The sequence below is a fragment of the Polypterus senegalus genome, chromosome 2 (assembly GCF_016835505.1).
Source record: "Polypterus senegalus isolate Bchr_013 chromosome 2, ASM1683550v1, whole genome shotgun sequence".
Classification (NCBI taxonomy): Eukaryota; Metazoa; Chordata; class Cladistia; order Polypteriformes; family Polypteridae; genus Polypterus; species Polypterus senegalus.
The window spans coordinates 283,101,660-283,122,869 of NC_053155.1; the positions used below are offsets into that span (position 1 = coordinate 283,101,660).

At 38.9% G+C, this 21,210-nt stretch overlaps 1 protein-coding gene across 3 annotated transcripts in view; it reads right to left on the reverse strand.

The window, feature by feature from the left end:
- The window catches only part of LOC120523950 (protein sel-1 homolog 3), an 81,061-nt gene that overhangs the window by 16,674 nt on the left and 43,177 nt on the right, over positions 1-21,210 (reverse strand). For all 3 annotated transcript variants that reach the window (XM_039745687.1, XM_039745685.1, XM_039745686.1), the window contains exons 13-19: positions 17,283-17,402; positions 13,152-13,292; positions 9,654-9,716; positions 9,101-9,274; positions 7,992-8,119; positions 3,995-4,078; positions 1,676-1,766 (exon numbers count right to left, since the gene is read on the reverse strand). In XM_039745687.1, the coding sequence (XP_039601621.1) occupies positions 1,676-1,766; positions 3,995-4,078; positions 7,992-8,119; positions 9,101-9,274; positions 9,654-9,716; positions 13,152-13,292; positions 17,283-17,402 (801 nt within the window). The remainder of the gene's footprint in view (positions 1-1,675; positions 1,767-3,994; positions 4,079-7,991; positions 8,120-9,100; positions 9,275-9,653; positions 9,717-13,151; positions 13,293-17,282; positions 17,403-21,210) is intronic.

Here is a 21,210-nt window from a genome sequence, read left to right on the forward strand (position 1 = left end):
CTGCTGGGATAAGACTCTCTAATGGATTCTGAATTGGATTAATAGCAGTAGAGTGTTGTACCGTGTTGGCCATAGATTGATACAGGAGAAAGTAGGGTGAAATGACACCTTTTATTGGCTAACTAAATAGATTACAAATGCAAGGCACGAGGCAGCAATGTGTAACAAAGAAATGTTGCTGTCCCAATATAAGCAAGAGTATTTTTCAGTTTCTTTGTTACACCTTGCCTGATGAAGGGGCCTTAGCTGCCTCAAAAGCTTGCATTTGTAATCTATTTAGTTAGCCAATAAAAGGTGTCATTTCACCCTACTTTCTCCTGAATTGGATTAAGTAAGTTAACACATCGTTCATCGCACGGTTCACTCGCACACAAATCCAGTCGCACAGGGTTAAGTTAGATTTGCTAGTTAAGCTAAAGGACCTGAGAGACCCACACATACTGTATTTATTTGTACTGCATGTATGTATGTATGTATGTCTGTCTATGTTGTCCTTTCACACCACTTTGTCGCACATGGTGTGTTCCAGTTTGAAGAGTAAAGCCTCAAGCTCAGTTTCTGGACAGCTTTTTATTTTCTTCATTAGTGTGCTATTGTAGCTTGCCTCTCATGTCAGGTTGAATCTGTATCTTTGTGTTTACCATAATCCAAAAGCCAGCTAAGAGTTATACTCATTTATAAAAATCCAGCTCTGTTAAAAGTGTCTCCACTTCTCTTTTTCATTTCTCTACTATGTTTCACTATTTTTTTTCTCAAATGATTCTATACCTCTGGCATTTGGATTCCTTTGTCCTGAGTATCTCTGTGCACAAATTATTTGGCATTGTGAACACTGTGGTGGACGGCTGAGGATCCTGCCTAGCTAGGACTCCTGGAAGGACCAGGAGAGGGACAATACCTCCCCGGGACCACAAGAGGGAGCCGCCCTGGTCTGCATCGGAGCCTCGGGATCAGAGCTTAGAAGCTCAGCCCTGTTGGGGCCGCCCGGAGGATTACAGAGCCTTGGACCCAGAAGTGCTGCCGGAAGATCATTAGGGAGCACCTGGAGCACATCCAGGGCAATATAAAAGAGGCCACCTCACTCCATTAGAAGAGCTGGAGTTGGGAGGAAGAGGACAGAGCCTGTGAGGAGAGGAGTAGAGGCGGCAGAAGAATCAGGAGAAGAGAGAAAAGAAGGGACTGTGAACGAATTGTGGCTGTCAGAGCATTGTGTGGTGTTGTAAATACGAAGAAGAATATTAAACGTGTCTGATTTTTGGACATCTGGTGTCTGTCTGTCTGTGTTTGGGGGCTGAACTTCCACAGCACCTTTATGAGCTTTACAAGAAGAGTCTTGGAGATGCCAATAGTACTGAAGTTCCTAAATCAGCTTCTCATCTAAAGGTGTGGCCTAGTGGTCCAGGTTTTGGACTTCACACCCAGAGATTGTGGGTTCAAATCCCATTACTGACACATGTTAGTGTGCATGTGTGTCATCTTCAGCACAATTACAATCGATACAGACATAAGACACACAAATCTGGAGGTGTGCAGACAGCAGCAGTCTGGACAAGTACAGATGAATAGATTTACATCAAAATAATAGACTTTTGTCTACATGAATAAGATGCAGGGGTAAACCAGAGAACACACCACATGGACATGTTAAATTGTTAAAAATGCTGATCTTGCTCACCAGATTCTGCTCACAGATGAAGGCCATGTTGAACTGGGCTGTTGCATAGCCTGTCTCAGCTGCCATTAAGTAAAAAATCAGTGCAGCTGACCTGAAATTACACCACTGACATTAGAAATTATTCAGTATTGTGTCTCAGTAAATGAAGCATAAAGATAATTAGGAGAAAACAGTATTGTGACATTGTGACAGTGAATGATGCTGTCATTATGAACTGAAAAGCAGAAATGCGTTAATCATCTAGGAACTATTTAATATACGTATTTGTACACTTTGAGGATCATTAGGCCCTATGAACTGGGGAGAAGTAGAGCCATGTGGCCCATGCTTCACCTCATCCAGGGATGCATGGCTCAAAAAAGTATTAGGAGTACAATTATGAGGAGATTCTTATATGAATCTATGACACAAATTCCAGAAATTGTTACACTAATACAAATAATACTTTGATACAAATTTTCAAGTTGGGATTAGTCCAAGTGTTTCCTGACATGACAACTGAGATACTAATGCCGATTGTTTGCCCACTTCTGCAGCATCAGGAAGGCACTCCTTAAGTGTAGCAAATCAAGTTACAAACTGTCATCAATCTACAATGGCTTAGCCATTCTCAGAATTAACTGCAGCATAGCAATGCCCAAATTGAAAACGATGTGGGGAAAAAAATCATAAAGTAATGATTTTAATAAACACTTTAGTATGAATTCTGCATGGCTTTACAGTATTATCCATCCATCCATTATCCAACCCGCTATTTCCTAACTACAGGGTCACGGGGGTCTGCTGGAGCCAATCCCAGCCAACACAGGGCGCAAGGCAGGAATAAACCCCAGGCAGGGTGCCAGCCCACCACAGTTTACAGTATTATATGTACTATAATTATATAAGTGAATTGAGACAGAATATATGGAGCTAAAATTAAATAAAATTATACTGTAATCCATTCTACAGATGTTTTGTAAATGCCATTTTAAATACCCTTTTCCACAAACAATAAGAGCACCTCACAATGTGAAATGGCACAGGCCTCCTCTTAGAATCACCTTATTATATTTTTTTTTAGTTTGCAAATCAGAACTCCCTCCTATAAATTATGTTTATATCTGAAAATGTTATTTTAATGGAAAAAAATAAAGTACTGTACACTTGTATATCGAGTCTGCAGTGGGCTGGCGCCCTGCCCGGGGTTTGTTTCCTGCCTAGCGCCCTGTGTTGACTGGGATTGGCTCCAGCAGACCCCCGTGACCCTGTAGTTAGAATATAGCGGTTTAGATGATGGATGGATGGATGGATATCTAGTATAAAATCAATTCATTACTTTGTGTTTGCACTGTTTTCATGTAAACTCACACTGAAATAGTGCAAACACAAAGAATGAAATCAGAGAAATATGGAAAGATAGGGCAGTTCTGGAATTTTGAATTGCTTTCCCATCAATTATGTTTGGTAATATATGAAATTATTGTAAACAACATTTTGAGATTGTTTTCTTCTTCTCTTCCTGTATTATTTACTTTATTGTCATGTTTTTCCTTCTTGTTATCAATTTCTACTTAAATTTTTTTTATATGCTAGTATGCTGTTTTTATTATGGGTGCCACCATTCTGTAGCTCTTTCTCATGCCAATAGCTAAGTTGATAGGTGACTTGTTTAGGCATCGCCATAATGTTTGATGTTATTGTGCTGAGCCTATTTAAGACGGCACCATGCAGTACTTGACATGCAAGATTTTAGATAAAATATAAGTAAAAAGAAAATTCTTTATGGTTAGCCGTTAGCTAAGTAAAGGATTTCTAGGGACAGTAAAGACTTTCAGCATTGATTTATCGACTTTGTGATTTGTTTTTCATCTGAATTTTAGTCAACAGGCAATTCCATTTCCTGTCTTGTTTTTGACCATTGTAACATGCCTCCATATCCCTTTTGTTTACTACCTGAATGTCTCTTTATCTTCAATCAGTGACACTAGCCATTTTTCTGTCTCAGCTGCAATAAAAGAATTAGGAACAAAAGACAAAATGCCAAGGCTGAATTCAGTGTCTTTCATCAATCAAGTTTAGTCTCCCATTTGAAAAGCTGGCTAACAGCAGCTGATATTGACATTACTCTATCCCTATAAACACTGCAGTTCTTTAGTTATCAAAATCATAAGTTTATATGGAGATACCTTTCATCTCAGTAATAATGCATTGCCTTATTTACTTAAAAATAATCACTCCATTACATCTCCAGTCATCTTAGATGTTCATTAAAGAAAGTCTCAGTTATTTTCAAAATTCAGTGAAGCAATGCGATATGGAAAAGCGAGGCCTAATTACCATTCCTGCCGAAGATAAGCATCAAGGGATTGACGTAGGAGAGCTCCCAGGTAACCATTCTGCTCCGACACCCACTTAGTCCACCTGAGAAATCCAGGAGATAAACAGTCTGAACAGGAGAGCACTCAACTGAAGACACAGTGTTGGTGATTTGTCCACAGGGTGCTGACTTAGCGCTGATGCTAATTAATTTGGAAAGTGTGACATTTTCAGAGAAATACAGTATCGTGTAACAGCCTGAGTACTCCAGCAGAAACCCACGGTTTAGGATATGCAGAATATGAAAACAATTACAGGCACTGCACAGTAAAGTGTACACTGCAGTAAATGTCCAGCACACTGAAGCACCACACTGAATTCAGACTTCAGCTCCATCTGACACGCTAAATCTGGGGGCTGTCAAGTTCAGTCCTGGGACCCCACAAGCAGCAAGTTTGCATAACAACCAGTTTCACAGTTGCGGAGACAATTTTACCTTTAATTAACCTATTTTTCTCTTTTTTTCTACATTTAGGTAAGTGTAGTATTATGAGATTTTTTTTTCCATAGCTTTAAATATTTGAACTTTGTTTTCTCATTTTCTTTGCATTAAAGTTTCCATCTGTGGAATTTGCTCTCCTAACTAACTATATCCAAAAACTGACAAGTAATAATCAGCGGAGCAGACTCAGAGGCAAATGACATGAATGTAAAAGGGCAGCAGCTACTTCAGTGTTATCCACTGGTGTTCTTGCTAGCAAATAATGGCTGAAATAACTTGAACATGAACAAAGAAGAAAACATAAAACAGCAAGATAAAAAAGTATGAATTCATCCCTATCTGACACACCTTAAATGTTTGCTTCATCCCAAAAATCTTTAAGGATGACCAGTTTGTAACTTTTGTAATAATACAAGAAATGACAGCTTGCTTAATTAACAAAGGAGTGCATTTAAAAGAAGAAATTGGTTTATGAAGAAAACCTGCAGCCACAGGGGCCACCAGGACAAAACCTGAAAATCCTTTTTTGAAAGATCTGCTGTAAACACACACTATTCCACTGTGTAGTAGTAGTAATATTATCATACTCTCTTATTTACTTATTTTACTTTTGCAGCACAAACCCATTAAATGAATACTCCACCCTAAAAGGATATTTTATTACTTACTCCATGTAGTTTGTAGTGATGGTTGAGCGAAAAATCTTTATCTCATGTTTTCTAGCAGAACAGAGAGATGACAAATTATCTGTAGTGAGCAACAAAAGTGAATAAAATTGGAACGCGCTCAGATGTGGTCAAGCATTTGAATTGAAGACCCACCTCCCCTCACATTCAATAGTCAGGAGTCTAGCTCAATATTTACTGGCCAACATTGCACTTCACATGATATCAACAAATAACATGAGCACATTGCATTTTCATTCACAAGAACATTTTCCGGAGTTGGTTTATTTAACTTTATTTTAGTAAAAGTACATGTGTTGGAGACTTTATGAGCAAACAACTGGACAACTTGACATGCATTATGCCTCATGAATAGCTCGAGGTTTCTTTGATGGAAAGTTTTGGTATTTCTTTTTGTTGTCCAGCACTGGTCACCATAGACAGCTATTATATCACAAACTTAGTTGTCTCTGTTTTGCATAAAAACTTGACAAATGTTTTTCTCAGCCATCACTACAAATTATGTAGGGTAAGTAATATTTAAAACTAATATAACTTTTGGGTTGAGTATTCCCATAATACTGTGCAGGTTGAATTAAAGACAGGACTCTTGACCAAAGAATAAGAGTGAGAGGTAGATCTCCATTTCAAATTCAGTCTTTCCCATTTATCTTGTACTAGCGACTGGTAGCCTGATCGAATCGGGCTACAAATTCTACGTTTGTGAAGTCCATACTTTCTCTGCAAAGAATTATTTGTTCTGTTAAGTCCTTGAAATGATTTTGTTATCATGGCACTGATTTGTGCTTAAAATAGACCTTTTCGGCCAATGTAATGAAGAGCTTCCTGTTTAAACGGGGTTGCGAGATGTGAACTCAGCCTTTCGGCGCACCTCATTTGACTTTTTCTGGCAAACAAATTTTCAAAACAAACTGTATTTTACGACTCTAATCAGAGTCAGAGTAATAATTATGTTGGCGTGGTCATTTTAGATCTGAGATCGGCTAAAATTTAAACAATGACCGTTGTCAATACCCAGCCGTCATTACTCAGTTTGCCAATAGATGTCAGAAGGACGGATGCCAAAACTGAACTGCCCAAAGATAGATTTCGATGTACCAAGCAAATGGTGATACGTTCTAAATTACTTATGGTTCCGGAGCTTTCGAAGGGTTTAAGTCAGTCGACAATGTTAGTCCTGGAAAGTACGCTCCACCAAACCAACGTTCCAACACTCAACCGAACTTACTGTTATCTGCTCAAACCAACACCGACTTACTATACTCGGCCGTCCAGCAGCATCACTGAAGCATTCGAACATTCTTAGCCAATCATGCAATACTGCGTCCGCGTTTGTCACATTATGTTCTAACTACAGAGACAGAGTCCCATTGCATGGTTCTAACTTTTATTGAGTCGAGGTATTGACGCGAACACCACACATACTGGGTATTGACGCGAACACCATACTTACAGATAGTATCTATACTAATAAAAGGCAAAGCCCTCACTGACTGACTGACTCACTCACTGACCCACTCATCACTAATTCTCCAACTTCCCGTGTAGGTGGAAGGCTGAAATTTGGCAGGCTCATTCCTTACAGCTTACTTACAAAAGTTAGGCAGGTTTCATTTTGAAATTCTACGTGTAACGGTCATAACTGGAACCTACTTTCGACCATATATACGGCCATAGCCTGCAACTCGGTCACGTGTGAGGTGGAGTCGCGTCCCGCATCATCACGCCTCCCACATAATTGAGTGCCTGCCCATATAAGGTAAATATTCGCGGGTGAAGGACTGTGCTTATGCAAATGAAGATGAGATGGTCTAGTGTTTGGCACAAACTCAGCGAAAGTGCGAAAGAAACTTTTAAGTGCCGGGTCTTAGCTTACATTAAATAAAGCCATGGACATCGCCAGATCACACAAGAGAGCGGCTCACGTGAACTGACTGTGAATGCAGTACATAGAGAACAAAGAATAGCTCCAAAGAGTGCTGAAAAAAACGCATTACACAATTGAGAAGGCAGCAAAAGAATATGAAGCAAGTGACGCATACAAGCATATTCATAAGTGCAGCTACTGTGGAAACAAAGCACAGTGTAAAACGTAAGTTTAAATTAAGTTCATAGACAGGCCGCCGCTGGTGTTTGTTATGCCTACGACGAATGCGAATACGATATTCGCGAGATACAAGTTTAATGAGAAGACACGAGGTATAAACGAGACTGTTATTTTTAAAATGTTACCTTTTCTTTTTCATAACTTCTTTAACACACTCCTCCGCTGTGGAGCGCGGGTATTTTGCTAGTCAAATTATGTTTTTCTGGAAGTAACTTTTAATAATATTTTAGCAGATTCATTTTGAGCAAACAAACAGAAAGCTGACATGTGGTTTATATAACACAAGTAAGATGAGAATGTATTCATTTTTTCCCACAGATGTCTTTAACATGGTTTGTCATTGGACAGAACAGGCCACCATTCTCTTCCATTATATCATAAACTGTTTTCTCCCGTTCTACATGAAAACAGGAGATTACAAATTTTTCTCAGCCACCACTACAAATTAAATGTGGTAAATAACATATAAAATGAGTATCATTTTTGGATGGAGTATTCCTTTAAGTGAGATCTTACTCAAAGTAACTCTATGAGTTGGAGTCAGGGGTTGAACTGGCAGCCTTGTGGGCTGTAGTCCAGTTCTTCTGTTACTAGGACCCACTATCTGCCTCTGCAGAATTAACAATGCAAATGCATAAATAAATTTAAAAAATGGAATCATTTTATAAGAAATAGTTAATAAAACATGCATATATACTGTATATAAAAAATGAAATAATGTACAATACTGCATCTTGAGGCGCTGTGGGCACCAGTCCTTGAATGCCCTGCATCCACAGGTCAGCAACTTTGATGGCTCCATCTATATGACCCCTTCTAGCAGACTTTAGGTAGTAAATGTAAGCCAAAAACTGAAAAAAAGAATAATACATAAACTGTTTATAATCTATCTGAGTATAACCAATACAGTTTTATTATTACATCACTTGATCTACAATATATAGATTATAAGGTTATTTTAAGGGCAATAAATAAAACAATCTGCCCATCCTCTGATTTTCAGGACTCACTTTTATAGCTTCACAAGGTGCCAGAGTCTATTCTGACAGGTCACCAGTCCATCGCAGATCAGACTCACTAACACTAGGACAGTTGAGCATCAGCTATCAGCCTAACCCTCATGTAGCTGGGAGGCAGACTCTCAGAGGAATCCCTTATGGACATGGAGAGAACTTACAACGGTTCACTGTCAATGACCTGGTGTTTGTAGCCAGTACTCCGGAACTATGAGGCAGTACTGCTACCCAGTATGTCACTATAAATTAATTATTAGATTATACACATCTTCGTTTGGGAATGTAGTCCTAATCGGAGCCAGCAGGAAGCAATAGCACCTGGGTGACGTGGGTGAGCAGTTGGTGATGACACCATGAGAGAAAAGTAAGTCAGGAGACATAAATTGGTGCGTATGTTTAGTAAACACTAACAGATCTTGTAACAGAGGCTTACTGGTGAGAGGAGCTGAACTAGAAGGGAAGGAATCTTGTAGGAGCACAAACAGAAAATTGAATCTGGAAATTGCTTGGAGGAGCAAAGCAGATGAGGTTCCGCCACCGACTGAAACATTGAAACCAGTTTTTGGTTTAGTTTGACACAGAATGGCAAGGTAGAGCTATTATTTAACTTAGATGGTGTATTTGTTGTTGACCATAGGGAGTGACAGATCATTTTTAACAGATTTGTTATACCGGTGTTTCCTTTTAAAACCAGAAGAATCAGAAGTATATACCCTTTACAAGGTAAAGACCTAAATAAAGACCAACAGATACACCCCACTACACACTAGTGCAGAAGCCATTTCTTATTCTTGCACCCTTCTAAGACGTACTCACCTGATCTGGGGGTTGGCCAGGGTACAATCCAAGTGAATACATAACTCCCAGGTTGAAAGGCGCCTCAGAGCATCCCATGGAGTCGGCTCGCTCCCAGAACTGCACGGCCTTTTCATAATTGTGCTCGTATCTCTCATAGTACCAGCCGAGGGCGTTGATTGCAGGGACAAATTCCTTGGTTTCAAGTTTGGAGAGAAACTCATGTAAACAGATAACTTGCTCAAGTGACATGCAACAAGAAATAACAGAGGTCGCTGAAAACTGATGTACATTATCGTGTACTTTTTTTTATTTTAGGCTACTTGACTTTATATTTTTTCATGTATATTACAGCTTCTAGCAATTCAATGACAAACTAGAGTCACATGAGTAAGAAGCAGACAGACCCTGCTGGTCAGACACCCTGAATAAATAGAGAATTGAACGTTCCTTTCTTGCGTATTCTTATTCTTCACATTAGTTTAATTGAATTCCAAAAATATGGCAGTTTAAACAGCCTTACTAAATAAAGTAATAGAAAGCAAAATCAAAATATTAATTTACAGACAATTACCAGATTTGCAGCTTTATTCAGGAAATGTACAGCTTTTGGTATGTCCTGTGTGACTCCTTGGCCCTAAGAAAAGAAGAAAAGGTGAGCAGCTGGCTTAAAACTGTAAGGAGTCTCTCTATTTAGGAGCGTCTTTATCCTATGATACTTGCACAGAGTTAAAGACCTACAAAAGATGGCTCTCAAATGAATTATTTTAGTGGATTAGACTACAACCAGATGCCATCCGGGATGAGACTTAAAAACTGAAAGCTTTGATTAAAGAGAAGGTTGACAGATGAATAAACCCCCAAAATGGAACACGACACCCTAGTTTGAGTTTTCCACCTTAATAAAAGGATTAGTGTCTGTGTGTCTCTGTCATTCCAAAGATGGCGCATCACAAATGTTTTCAGTAATCAAATGCATTGCATTTGTTATTCCAATATATGCTGACTCTGCTTGTACAAATTCCATACCAAATGGCATATAACAGAGACACGTGCATTGCATGGTGTGCTGAAAACATTAACACTGAGGTGAATGTTGATTGCTTAGATTTCAACCCTCTTAGACACATAGAACAGCAAATAAAATAAAAAATGTATTTAAGAAGATGGTCTGCTTGCCTGTTTTCAATTTCTGACCACCTTTCCTTAGTGTCTCTCTCACATCAACAATGAATTTTAACATCTCTCATTTCACAGCTTTTGATTGCTTTAACATTCACATGCAACACTGAATCCAAAATGCTAACAGCAGTTCAGAAATTCGGTCGCCAGTGGCCCAGTGATGCACTGCTTCTCTAATCCCTCTCACTAGGGTTAACCTTTCTCTTTTATATCCAGCGTATGTGGGGAGGATGGAATTAGAGGGATAATAACTTCATGTTGCGAAGCATCAAGTAAAGTAAGCAATGAGAGCCTTTAATCAGACCTCACTTACAGTAGTGGTAACAGATGTATTCAGAATACTATACACTTTCTAAAGTAAAAAAGCAAGAAAGGAAGGTACAAAAAAGTCTACATAGGCAAAACACAACCAAGTGAATCCCTGGACACAACAAAAAGGTGCAGGCAGGAGGGACTGGTCCCTGGGCAGGCACCGGATGGCCATGCAGCACTGGGTGCTGTCCAGTACCACCCATGTCTGCACCCACCGAGTCAAAGTTCCCTAATTATTGTTCAAAAAAAGGCAAATAAAATTGAGCTAAATTAAAGAATGAAACTAGCTCAGATACCACTATGTCACAATACACTAATTTAAAAAATAAAGGACCTGTGTACATTAACAACATTAAGACATACTTTTTTCAGTGGTCATGTGAACCGTGAACCATCACTGATGGTCACTGAACCATCCATCCATGTTCTACACCCACTCTGTCTAATTCATTGATACTAGGCACAAGGCAGACGCAACTATGGAAGGGGAGGGTTGGGGGGCACCAGAGCCATCAACAAAACACATGCCTCCAGGTGAGGAACACCAGATTCCCCTGAGAAAAAACACCATGCACTGTGCCTGAGTCTAAACAAGGCTGCAGACACTTTATCAGGTTGCAGGGAGTTGAAGCCTATCATAGTAGCAGGAGGAGCACGACTGGAATGAACCGTGATAGGTGTATCAGTCCACTGGAAGACACACTCGCCCACATGCACTTATTCACACAGGAACGATACACAGCCGGTGAAGGTGGTCTACAGATCCTCTCCACAACCCTGTACTGGAATAATCAGGGTAACAAAATCAATGAATGTAATGGTTTCTACACTGGTTTAACAATATTATATTACTTATGGTTCTTACCTGAACTAGGCATGGATAGATAGATAGATAGATAGATAGATAGATAGATAGATAGATAGATAGATAGATAGATAGATAGATAGACTTCACACTGAATGGGATGTGCACCAACTGTACATCACAGGATTATACAACAGTGCCCCCTTCAGGCCAGTTTCAGAGGTTCAGTCTTGCCTGACTAAGAGGTAGTTTATAATTGAGAGCTCCTTTAAAATGTTCCTCCATTCACCAGGCTGGTCACTGAGGACCTTCCTTCCCTGGAATGGCATTAATATCAAACTTAGTCACTTGCTCTATCACTCTGTTTTGACTGTCAGCTTTCTAGGCAGAGGTCCTTTATCCCATATTGGCAGGGAAGCTGTTGACAAATATAAAGTAAATAAATAATTCTACAGTAAATATTGAAGATTTAAAGGATGAACTAAAAATGTAATTTCTAACTTTTTATTAGTGTAAGTACACAAGTTTTACAGTTAACAGCAGATGTTTTGGACTTTAAATATCAGCCCTTCCACTATCAAGTAAAACTTTCTTCAGCCCTTCACTTTCCAGATGTCTCCATAATATACTATCTATCTATCTATCTATCTATCTATCTATCTATCTATCTATCTGAAATTAATTCTAAGTCTGTATTAATTAGTACTTTTATAGTACCTTTCATATATGTTTATTTATATATAAGTCAAATTATCTCTGAATCTACTGCATCATGTATGGTGCCTTTTCTATATACAGTGGAACCTCGGCTCACGAACGTCTCAGACCACAGACCACGTACAAATCGGGTTACGACCAAAACGTTTGCCAAACTTTTGCAACTGTTCACGACCTCACACTCGGGTGACAAACAAGCCAGTTTCAATTCCAGTTCAAATGCGCTGATGATTTCTGCACGTGCTCAGTCTCACCCTGTGCAGAGAGCGAGAGAGAGAGAGCGAGAGAGAGAGAGAGCGAGAGAGAAGACAGTTAAAGAATGCACCGGGCTTGTTTTTAAAGAGACTGCAAGGTTAGTTTTCTCTGTTCAAGGTTTTCTCATTGTTATTCAATGTTTTTACATTTAGTTTACTATTACACTGTGCATTCTATGGTATAATTAACTATTTCTGTGCTTAAAAATCTTTAAAAAAATATATTTGCATACAGCTCGTACGGTCCAGAACGGATTAATTGTATTTACATACAATCCTATGGGGGAAATTACTTTGGGTCACGACCAAATCGGGTTGCGAGCAGAGTTTTGGAACGAATTACGGTCGTGACTTGAGGTTCCACTGTATGCCTATTTACAGTATATAGTGACTTTTCTAACTCTATTCACCTATTATTTAACATTGTTCACTTATATCTGTCTAATGCATTTTCATGTCTATAATACATAGTATGCCCTGTGGTGGGCTGGCGCCTTGCCAGGGGTTTGTTTCCTGCCTTGCCCCCTCTGTTGGCTGGGATTGGCTCCAGCAGACCCCCATGACCCTGTAGTTAGGATATAGCAGGTTGGATAATGGATGGGATAATACATAGTATATTTATCTGTAGCATTCTTTTTCTATTAACTGTATCTAGCGCATTATAACACACCTTTCCCATAAATCTATCTACAGTATCTAACATTGAGGCTTTCCTTTTTATATACCTAATATAATTCTCAGTTTGGAAAAAAAAACCATAATTAAAGATATCCACCAAATACAAAATAGTAAAGGCAGCCACCTTTAGAAGGATGATGCCGTAGTCATACATGGACACTGGGTTTTCCAGCTTTGTTGCTCCACTTTCATAATACTTGGCAGCTGCTTGAAGATTTGTTGAAATTCCCTGCTGGCCCCAAAACAACATCCTTCCTAGTGTTTGCTAAAAAAAAAAAAAATTAAAAACAAGATCACAAACATTGATTTTTTTAAAATAAAAAACTCCATATGAGCTATGCATTAACATTCAGACTCAAAGTCAAAGTCTTGTTGACATTTGTGTTTCATAAACTCCTTCAGTTTCTGTGGTGGACCAGCTACTGTCACCAAATGGTGCTCTGGTGTGGATGACGTGTTGATCAGCTTCTTTACCACGTATGAAATTTGCCTTGAGTTCATTTTGGTCCATATTTTATTATGCCCCAATGGATTTCCTTTAGGTAGCTGCTATCCTTAGAAGGACAACTCATTTACCTCATGTGACTGAGGCTGCCCCATCTTTTCATGGACACCTAAGGTACTCATTTGAGTAATGGAATACCAATCCATTACTGCTGCTGATTCAGAACTGATGTCATCTCTGACTTCCATTAATATTTAATATTTTTTACTTTGCCTGCTGTCTGACTCTTCGGCACTGTTGTTAGATTAAGACGAGTTACATATACACTACACTTTGATACCAAAATCTAAACATACTTCATTTCCCCATTTTGTTTCTTTCAGGGCAGCGTGTTGGTTCAGGGCATAGCACTGCTGCCTCAGAAAATCCAAATCATTGGTTCACATTCCAGGCACTTCTGGTGTAGGACGTCAAGTTCTCCCCGTGGGTTTCCCTCGCGTAACCCTAAAGTGTGTGTGACTGTATAGCAGAAAAATATAATAAGTCAGTCTGTAAGCATAGAGTAAGTAAAGCACACTGTTGTTCCACAACATGACCAGCATGTTAAACAATGCCATCCATCTACTTGTAGAAATCAGGAAAATGAGCACCAGTACCATGTAGTGTGCATGTGCCACTTTGATTCTCAGATGCTCACAGTGCAGCAAGGCCTTGCAAGTTGCGTTGTATGAAATTTGAAACTCTTAAAAGGAAATTTTTTCTCACAATTGTATCTAGTTTGTTATAGAAAAACAAGTTACCTTCAGAGTCCCGAGCGTCGATCATATTATAACAGGCACCTTCTGAGCAACGGCAAGTTAATGTTTCTATCTGTTTTCAGATACCAGCAGAAACTTTTTTTTTTATTTTATTATCGGAGCAGCACAAACCATCTATACTCAGTAGCAACTCTTTGAGAGCTAATATTTTTTCCAAAAAAAGCACACAAAGCAATGGTTTCACATACAGATCAACATAAGACATCTGTTGCTGCCTGCTGTGTCTGCTGTCGGCACCTGTTTGCAGTTTGTGGCAGCAGCAGCTGTACAGGGGGCGGCACGACAGCCAGCAGGAATGCACGGTGGGCTGGCTGTCTTTGTGACACAGGTGAGCGGGGGTGACAGATGCAGTGAGACGTAATATGGTTTGTACCTCCTGTCATCGTAAGTGTCTGTCCTCCCAGGCGAACGTTGCCATAGGTGCATCAGCTACATGAACTGGTTCAGCACTACAATCAGCTGGGGACCAATCAGCTGATCCTGGTTACCTCACTTTTGTTTTCGATATACATCTTCAGATAATAATAATAATAATAATACATTTTCTTTATAATGCACTTTATATTTGAAAGAAATCTCAAAGTGCTACAAAATGAATTCGACCAGAAAGCTCTGATAAAAAGATAAGTTTTAAGACCAGATTTAAAAGCATCAAGCTAACTTTCCTTCTAGCAAAAGCGTATCAAAGAGGTGTAACAAGAAGATCACTGATCTCTATTGATCGCTAGCGAGACTGAGGCTTTTAAAATAATAAGAATAATAACAAGAACTATGTTAACGCACGATAAAATAATTGTTGCCGTTATAACGCATTAACTTGCCCAGCCCTAATATATATATATATATATTGTGATGGATGGCCGGCAGCTCATCCCAGCCGACACATCCAGGCCGCTAGAAGGCGTCATTCCCTGCAGCATGGAGGTGCCCCGGATTCCCGCAGGGCACAATGGGAGATGGAGTTCGGCTTCACAGCCCTGCTGGGTATCATGGGACACTGCAGGGAGACGCGGGGATTTTTATTTTTCCTGTAGCCCGAAGTACAGAAGTACTTCCGGTCTGAAGAAAAAATATGTCTTCATCTGACCCAGAAGTGCCATTGAATGACATGGACAGAAGGAGAAGAGCACTTCCGGGTCAAGGACTATTTAAAGGACTATGGGAAACCTAGCAAGCTGATCCAGAGTTGGGAGGTAGAGTGACAGAGCTGCTGGAAGGAGAGGATTATTGTTAATATTATTGATTTGTGTATTGTGGTGGTGGAGGTGCTTGAAAAGTACATTATATTCAAAAAGAAGAAATTCTAAATATTTTTAGTGCTTTTACTTGGCGTCTGGACGTTTTGTCTGTGGGGGTTTGAGGAGCGACAGCACCCTCTAGTCACTATATCTATATCTAGTCACTATATATATATATATATATATATATATATATATATATATATATATATATATATATATATATATATATATATATATACAGTGGTACCTTGGTATACATCCTTAATCCATTCCAGATCCTTGGACTTATACCAAACAGGACTTATACCAAACAAATTTTCCCAAAAGAAATAATGGGAAAATGATTAATTCGTTCCCATGAAAAAAAATCCTATTGTTATTGGCATATTATACATTGATGGGGTTGTATAAAATAATTTAAACACTGCTTAATACTAAAATACATAAATACAAAAGTAATTAGATGAAATAAATGAAAATGACTTGTCCGATAACAATGAGTTTAATTTTACTGCACAACAAAGGAGAGCGTTACAGCTCTTCCAAAGGAGCCACTTCAGGCAATTGTGTAGCACTGCCGTTGTTCTTCTTCTGGCAGACTTCAATCCAAATCCCTAAAGCGGATTCCATCCAGACTACTGCCTTATTACATCCACTTACAACTCATTTTGCACCCTGGTTAAAAGAACACTGCGGCTGTAGATCTTATATTCCTTTCCTACTTTTTAAATAAAAAGAATCGTAGCCTTCAACAAATCCAAAACGTTTACCTTTTCGCAATCGTTAACATCTTCCGTTTGAGCTTGGGCACGGCTCCGTTTTGGAGCCATAATGAAGGGCTTGACTATGCACAAAGATAAACACAAAAGAGCACAACTCTTTACACAGCGAAACACGTTGATGCTGAATGAGCAAAACGAGACTTCCTGGTTAACACTGAATTCAGCACGCAGGAACTTAACTGCGTGCTCTGATTGGTTAGCTTCTCAGTCATCCGCCAATAGCGTTCCTTGTATGAAATCAACTGGGCAAACCAACTGAGGAAGCATGTACAGGAAGTAAAACGACACATTGTCCGCAGAACCCGCAAAGCAGCGAAAAATCCGTGTTATATATTTAGTTATGCTTACATATAAAATCCACGATAGAGTGAAGCTGCGAAAGTCAAAGCGCGATATAGCGAGGGATTACTGTACAGGTTAAAACTTGGCCCTTTTTTTTTGAAGGCGTGCGCCCGGTATACCACACGTGTTGTTCTAGCACACGAGTCGTATTCCAAACAAAGGTTGTATACCAAGCAAAATATTTCGCCTCTAAGCAGGACGTATACCAAGCTGGACTTATTCTAAAGCAGACGTATACCGAGGTACCACTGTATATATATATATATATATATATATTTTTTTTTTTTTCTTTCTTTCTTAATATGTCAGTCTTACAAAGTGCTGCCTGGGGTGATCACCTCATCACGTCACCCATACACCAGCCCAGCTCTATGACATTAAGACTAATCCTCATCAAATAAAGTGTTTCTAATACAAAACCCATGAAGCACTTTTGCAGCTGAAGAGTTGTGGGAATTTGAAACCCACTACTGAGATACGTACTCTAGATACTTAGGACTGGATAAGACCTTGAGACCACCAAGTTTTTAGCTGACCAAATGAAGTGTATAGGCCTAATGGTCTCCCCTTGTTTGTCAACTTTGCCATGTTTGTATGTGGAAAACTGCTGGACATTGCCAGGCATACCTGAGCATCTGCAACACCCCTCTGAGCTTGGTATTTAAGCCACAGAAAAAGGTCATCATCTTCATGAGTCTGCTGTTTCAACACTTCCTCATCGTTGAGGTGAATGGACTCCACATAGACCTGCACATAAAGGCACAGGCAGAGAAAAAATGTCAGCATGTTCATATTTTTAACATCTGGTCACAGTTGTAAATAGCAGAGAAAGCATTATAGGAAGACTGACGGTGGAATTAAGTCAACCACACAACTGTGTGTAAAGCACTGATGAGCAAAACTGGCAAGTTTCAGTTTGTATGCAGTTTCATGAAAATTAAACTCATTTTACAGGCAATTTTGCACATGCAAAATGCAAAACTTACTAAAAAGTTTTTTGGGAACTTAAAGTTTCTTTCAGTGGAAAACAATGAATATTGTTCCCTTAAGTCTTGTTCACACTTATGTGTTTACTAAACATTAACATTAAAGGCAGAAGATTTTGGAAAATATGGCATACTGCATATTTTTCATGCAAAGCCACACTAACATGCTCATTGTGCACATTACTCTGTTTTCTGCACAGGAAAATTCAGGAAGGCGGAAAATATTTGCTGCCAAACACGCTCCCATCCCTGCTGTTGCCTAGCAACTGACTTCTTCTAGTTGAGGATATGCACACTTCTGGTGATTTTATTTTTCACTAGAGATCTTTATTTAAATACTCAATAACATTCAGATGGATGCAGAATTAATGTGTGTAAATGCTTTCAAGCAGGACTAAACACCTTTCTTCATATGTGAATGGCACAAATTTTGTTGGAAGTGAAATTCAGATTATTTTTGTGGAGTGAAACGCTGAGTTTTACTACAAATTCATGTGAGGATGTGACATGAAGAAGGATGGGGCTCTGATCATTTTCTCGCCAGTGACATTTGTAAAAACTGTTGGATATAACTTGATGGGTATTATTCTCATACTGGGTAATATGTTAGTTAGACCACTAAGTCCTGTGTACATTTCTGGTCACCACTCTACAAAAGATAGAAGCTGGTAGAGGATAGCACCAGAGAATAGTTTGTGATGACCTAATCCAGGCCTCCAAAATGATCAAACACCTCAATAAACTTGACCCACCTAAATACTTTTAGTTAACTAATGTACTGAAGAACACTGGCGCAACTTAAGGGGAAGTGAATATAAGAAGGAACAGGGGAAGCACTTCCAGGTCATGGTGCTTCCAAAACTACCAAAGTCATGGTGTTTAAGTGGAAACCTTGGCAACCTCTCAAAAGTATCTGGATGAGATGGTGGGACAACTTCACTAATTAAATAAGCTTGATAGACTGGATGGCCTTTTTCTGTTCATTAAAATTCCAGCTTTCTTAAGTCTGTGGGATATCATGGTTTAATTTACATCGTAAGAACCAAATGTAAGGAAAACCAGATTAAGTAGCAAAAAGAGCACACAGACTATGGGGAAAATGCCAACTGCACAGACGATGACTGGACCTTCATTTGAATTCCTTCTCCTAAGGATGTAAAGTTACTGTAATACCACCATAAATGAACTCATTATTAGCAGTCATGAAGGATTTGTTTTTTATGTACTGCTGAATGGCTATTAGCTTTGATAATACTGCCTTGCTGCTCAGGTTATTAATTTTTAATACATACAGTTGAAATACAGCTCAAGTTAGTAAATATCGCTATGAGAAACTCTAATTAAAAGAAAGCGCTAATGTCTCTTGTTAGATTAGCCGTGCACTGACACAGCCTCTAGAAATTGCAGGTTAGTTAGCCTCTTTGTCAGTTCTGTTCATGACGGTCAAAGAAACCAATCAGGCCAAAACTGACCACATTTGAAGTAAATTCAATATTCAGAAAAATCACAAATTGTATGAAGTACTAGGGGGCTCTTCCCCTGCTCGCTGCACTCACCAACCCCTGTGTGGGCCATACACGCTAGTCGTGATTTGATTTTGGATAAACATGAATATCGACTCTGTCTTTGATATCTCTATCTTTTGAAACTATTATCGCTTGTAATTCGTCACATGTTGGTTTATTATAAATGCGAACGTGATTGTTCGGATTCATATAGAAATCCAAGAAAACTTTTTTGTCCTCGTTTTTCAGATAAATCTTGTGTAAAGTGTGATACTTTTGGAAGTATGGATTTGTATCCATTATTGGCTGTAGAATATGTACAATTGTTTAACTCTTTTGATTCTATGTTGCATCGCTTCTCCGTGATCATAAATATAAATCTAACCGAATTGTGGTTTCTTTGAAATTAAACTTGTAGTAGCTTTAATTGTTGTGGGACCACAGATTCTCATAGCATATGGTCCTGAATCATGTAAATCTACGTTTTGAGCATTGAATCGCGCGAACACAAACAGATTATTGTAGATTTGGATATTTTGCTTGTAGTGTTTATGGATTTCACTTTCACCAAATAACAATTTTTTAAATTCTCGCAGAAACACCTCTTCTTTGGGAAGAAACACTGCTTTTGCCTGATGGCAACACGAATTAGATGATCTACAAGTTTCCGACTTGAACTTTAAAGCTGAACAGTATCTACATGCTTCTGTCATTTCACCTGTGTCCATATATTCAATCTCTTTTTGCTCTTCCGTTATTTCACCGAGTAATAATTTCTGTTTGTTTGCGCTAATGCAATCTTTACTATCAGTTTTTTGAGACTTTCAAATTTCAGTACTTTCATGATCTCTAACCTGTTCTGCATGTGTATCGCGCCAACGTTTTTGAACCTCTTTACGACATTCCACTTTGTTTTCTACTCTTTGTCTTTTATTTCCTGACTCGGGTGTGGTTAAATTTCTTGGCACAAAGTCTCACAGGACTTGAAATTATCTCTCTGAAAAAATCTCATCTCGTCCCAGGATTAAAGTCTCATCTCGTCCCAGGATAAAAAGTCTCATCTCGTCCCAGGATAAAAATTCTCATCTCGTCCCAGGATTAAAGTCTCATCTCGTCCCAGGATAAAAAGTCTCATTTCGTCCCAGGATTAAAGTCTCATCTCGTCCCAGGATTTTTTTTATATAATAGAAAGAAAATGGTTTGAGTGGATCACACCAAGTGCCATATTTTTCTGTTAAATGTTCATATGCTTCTCTGAAATACTCACTAGCGAGCAAACTGCATTCATGAACTTAAACTTTGTGTGTGTTGGTCAACTCTGCTATAGAGATGGTTTCTTCCTTTAACACAAATTCCTTAGTTTCAGGCACCATGAAAGACAAGCTTAAACATTGCTGTGACAAAAAATGTCATTGGACTGAAAATAAGTCTCCTAAAGGTGACTTGGTCATATTTAACTAACAAACCCTAGAATGGTGTTTCATTGCATCTGGACTTTTTATTATTAAATGACACTGTTTCAACTGTTTTGCAATGACATTCTCATTTTTGACTTTTTAAGATTTGCTTCATATAGGAAATGATATCGCTGATTTCTTTCATTATCTGAAATTTCTGTTTTTTTCTCAGATGGGGTGAGGAAACAGTTTGGCACCAATATGGTGTCCTCCACCTGCTCAGATAAAAGGAAGAATTAGGAATAGCCTCAAAGCTGTCCATCCACCTTACATCCATCCATTCCATACTGTGTAACTCTTAGTTCCAAGCTTCATAATTTCAGATGGCAAGAACCTAACATTGTCCCAACTTGGGTATCACTCATTTACAATGAGGTTTCCAATGTCTTGTTCGTAGCAAATCCCTCAATCCATGCCACCATGTCCCTGTTTAAAGAAGTAAGGCTGCATAACATTCCTGGTGTTAACAGTTGGATAAAAAACAGTTATTAATAACGAAATGACTAATCAACAGCCTCTCAATGCAGCTCCCTAGGTTCAAGTCGGGCTTTTCCTCCAGGTACTCTGGTTTTTCCACCCATCTCCACAAAGTCTTGCCAGTTATGTT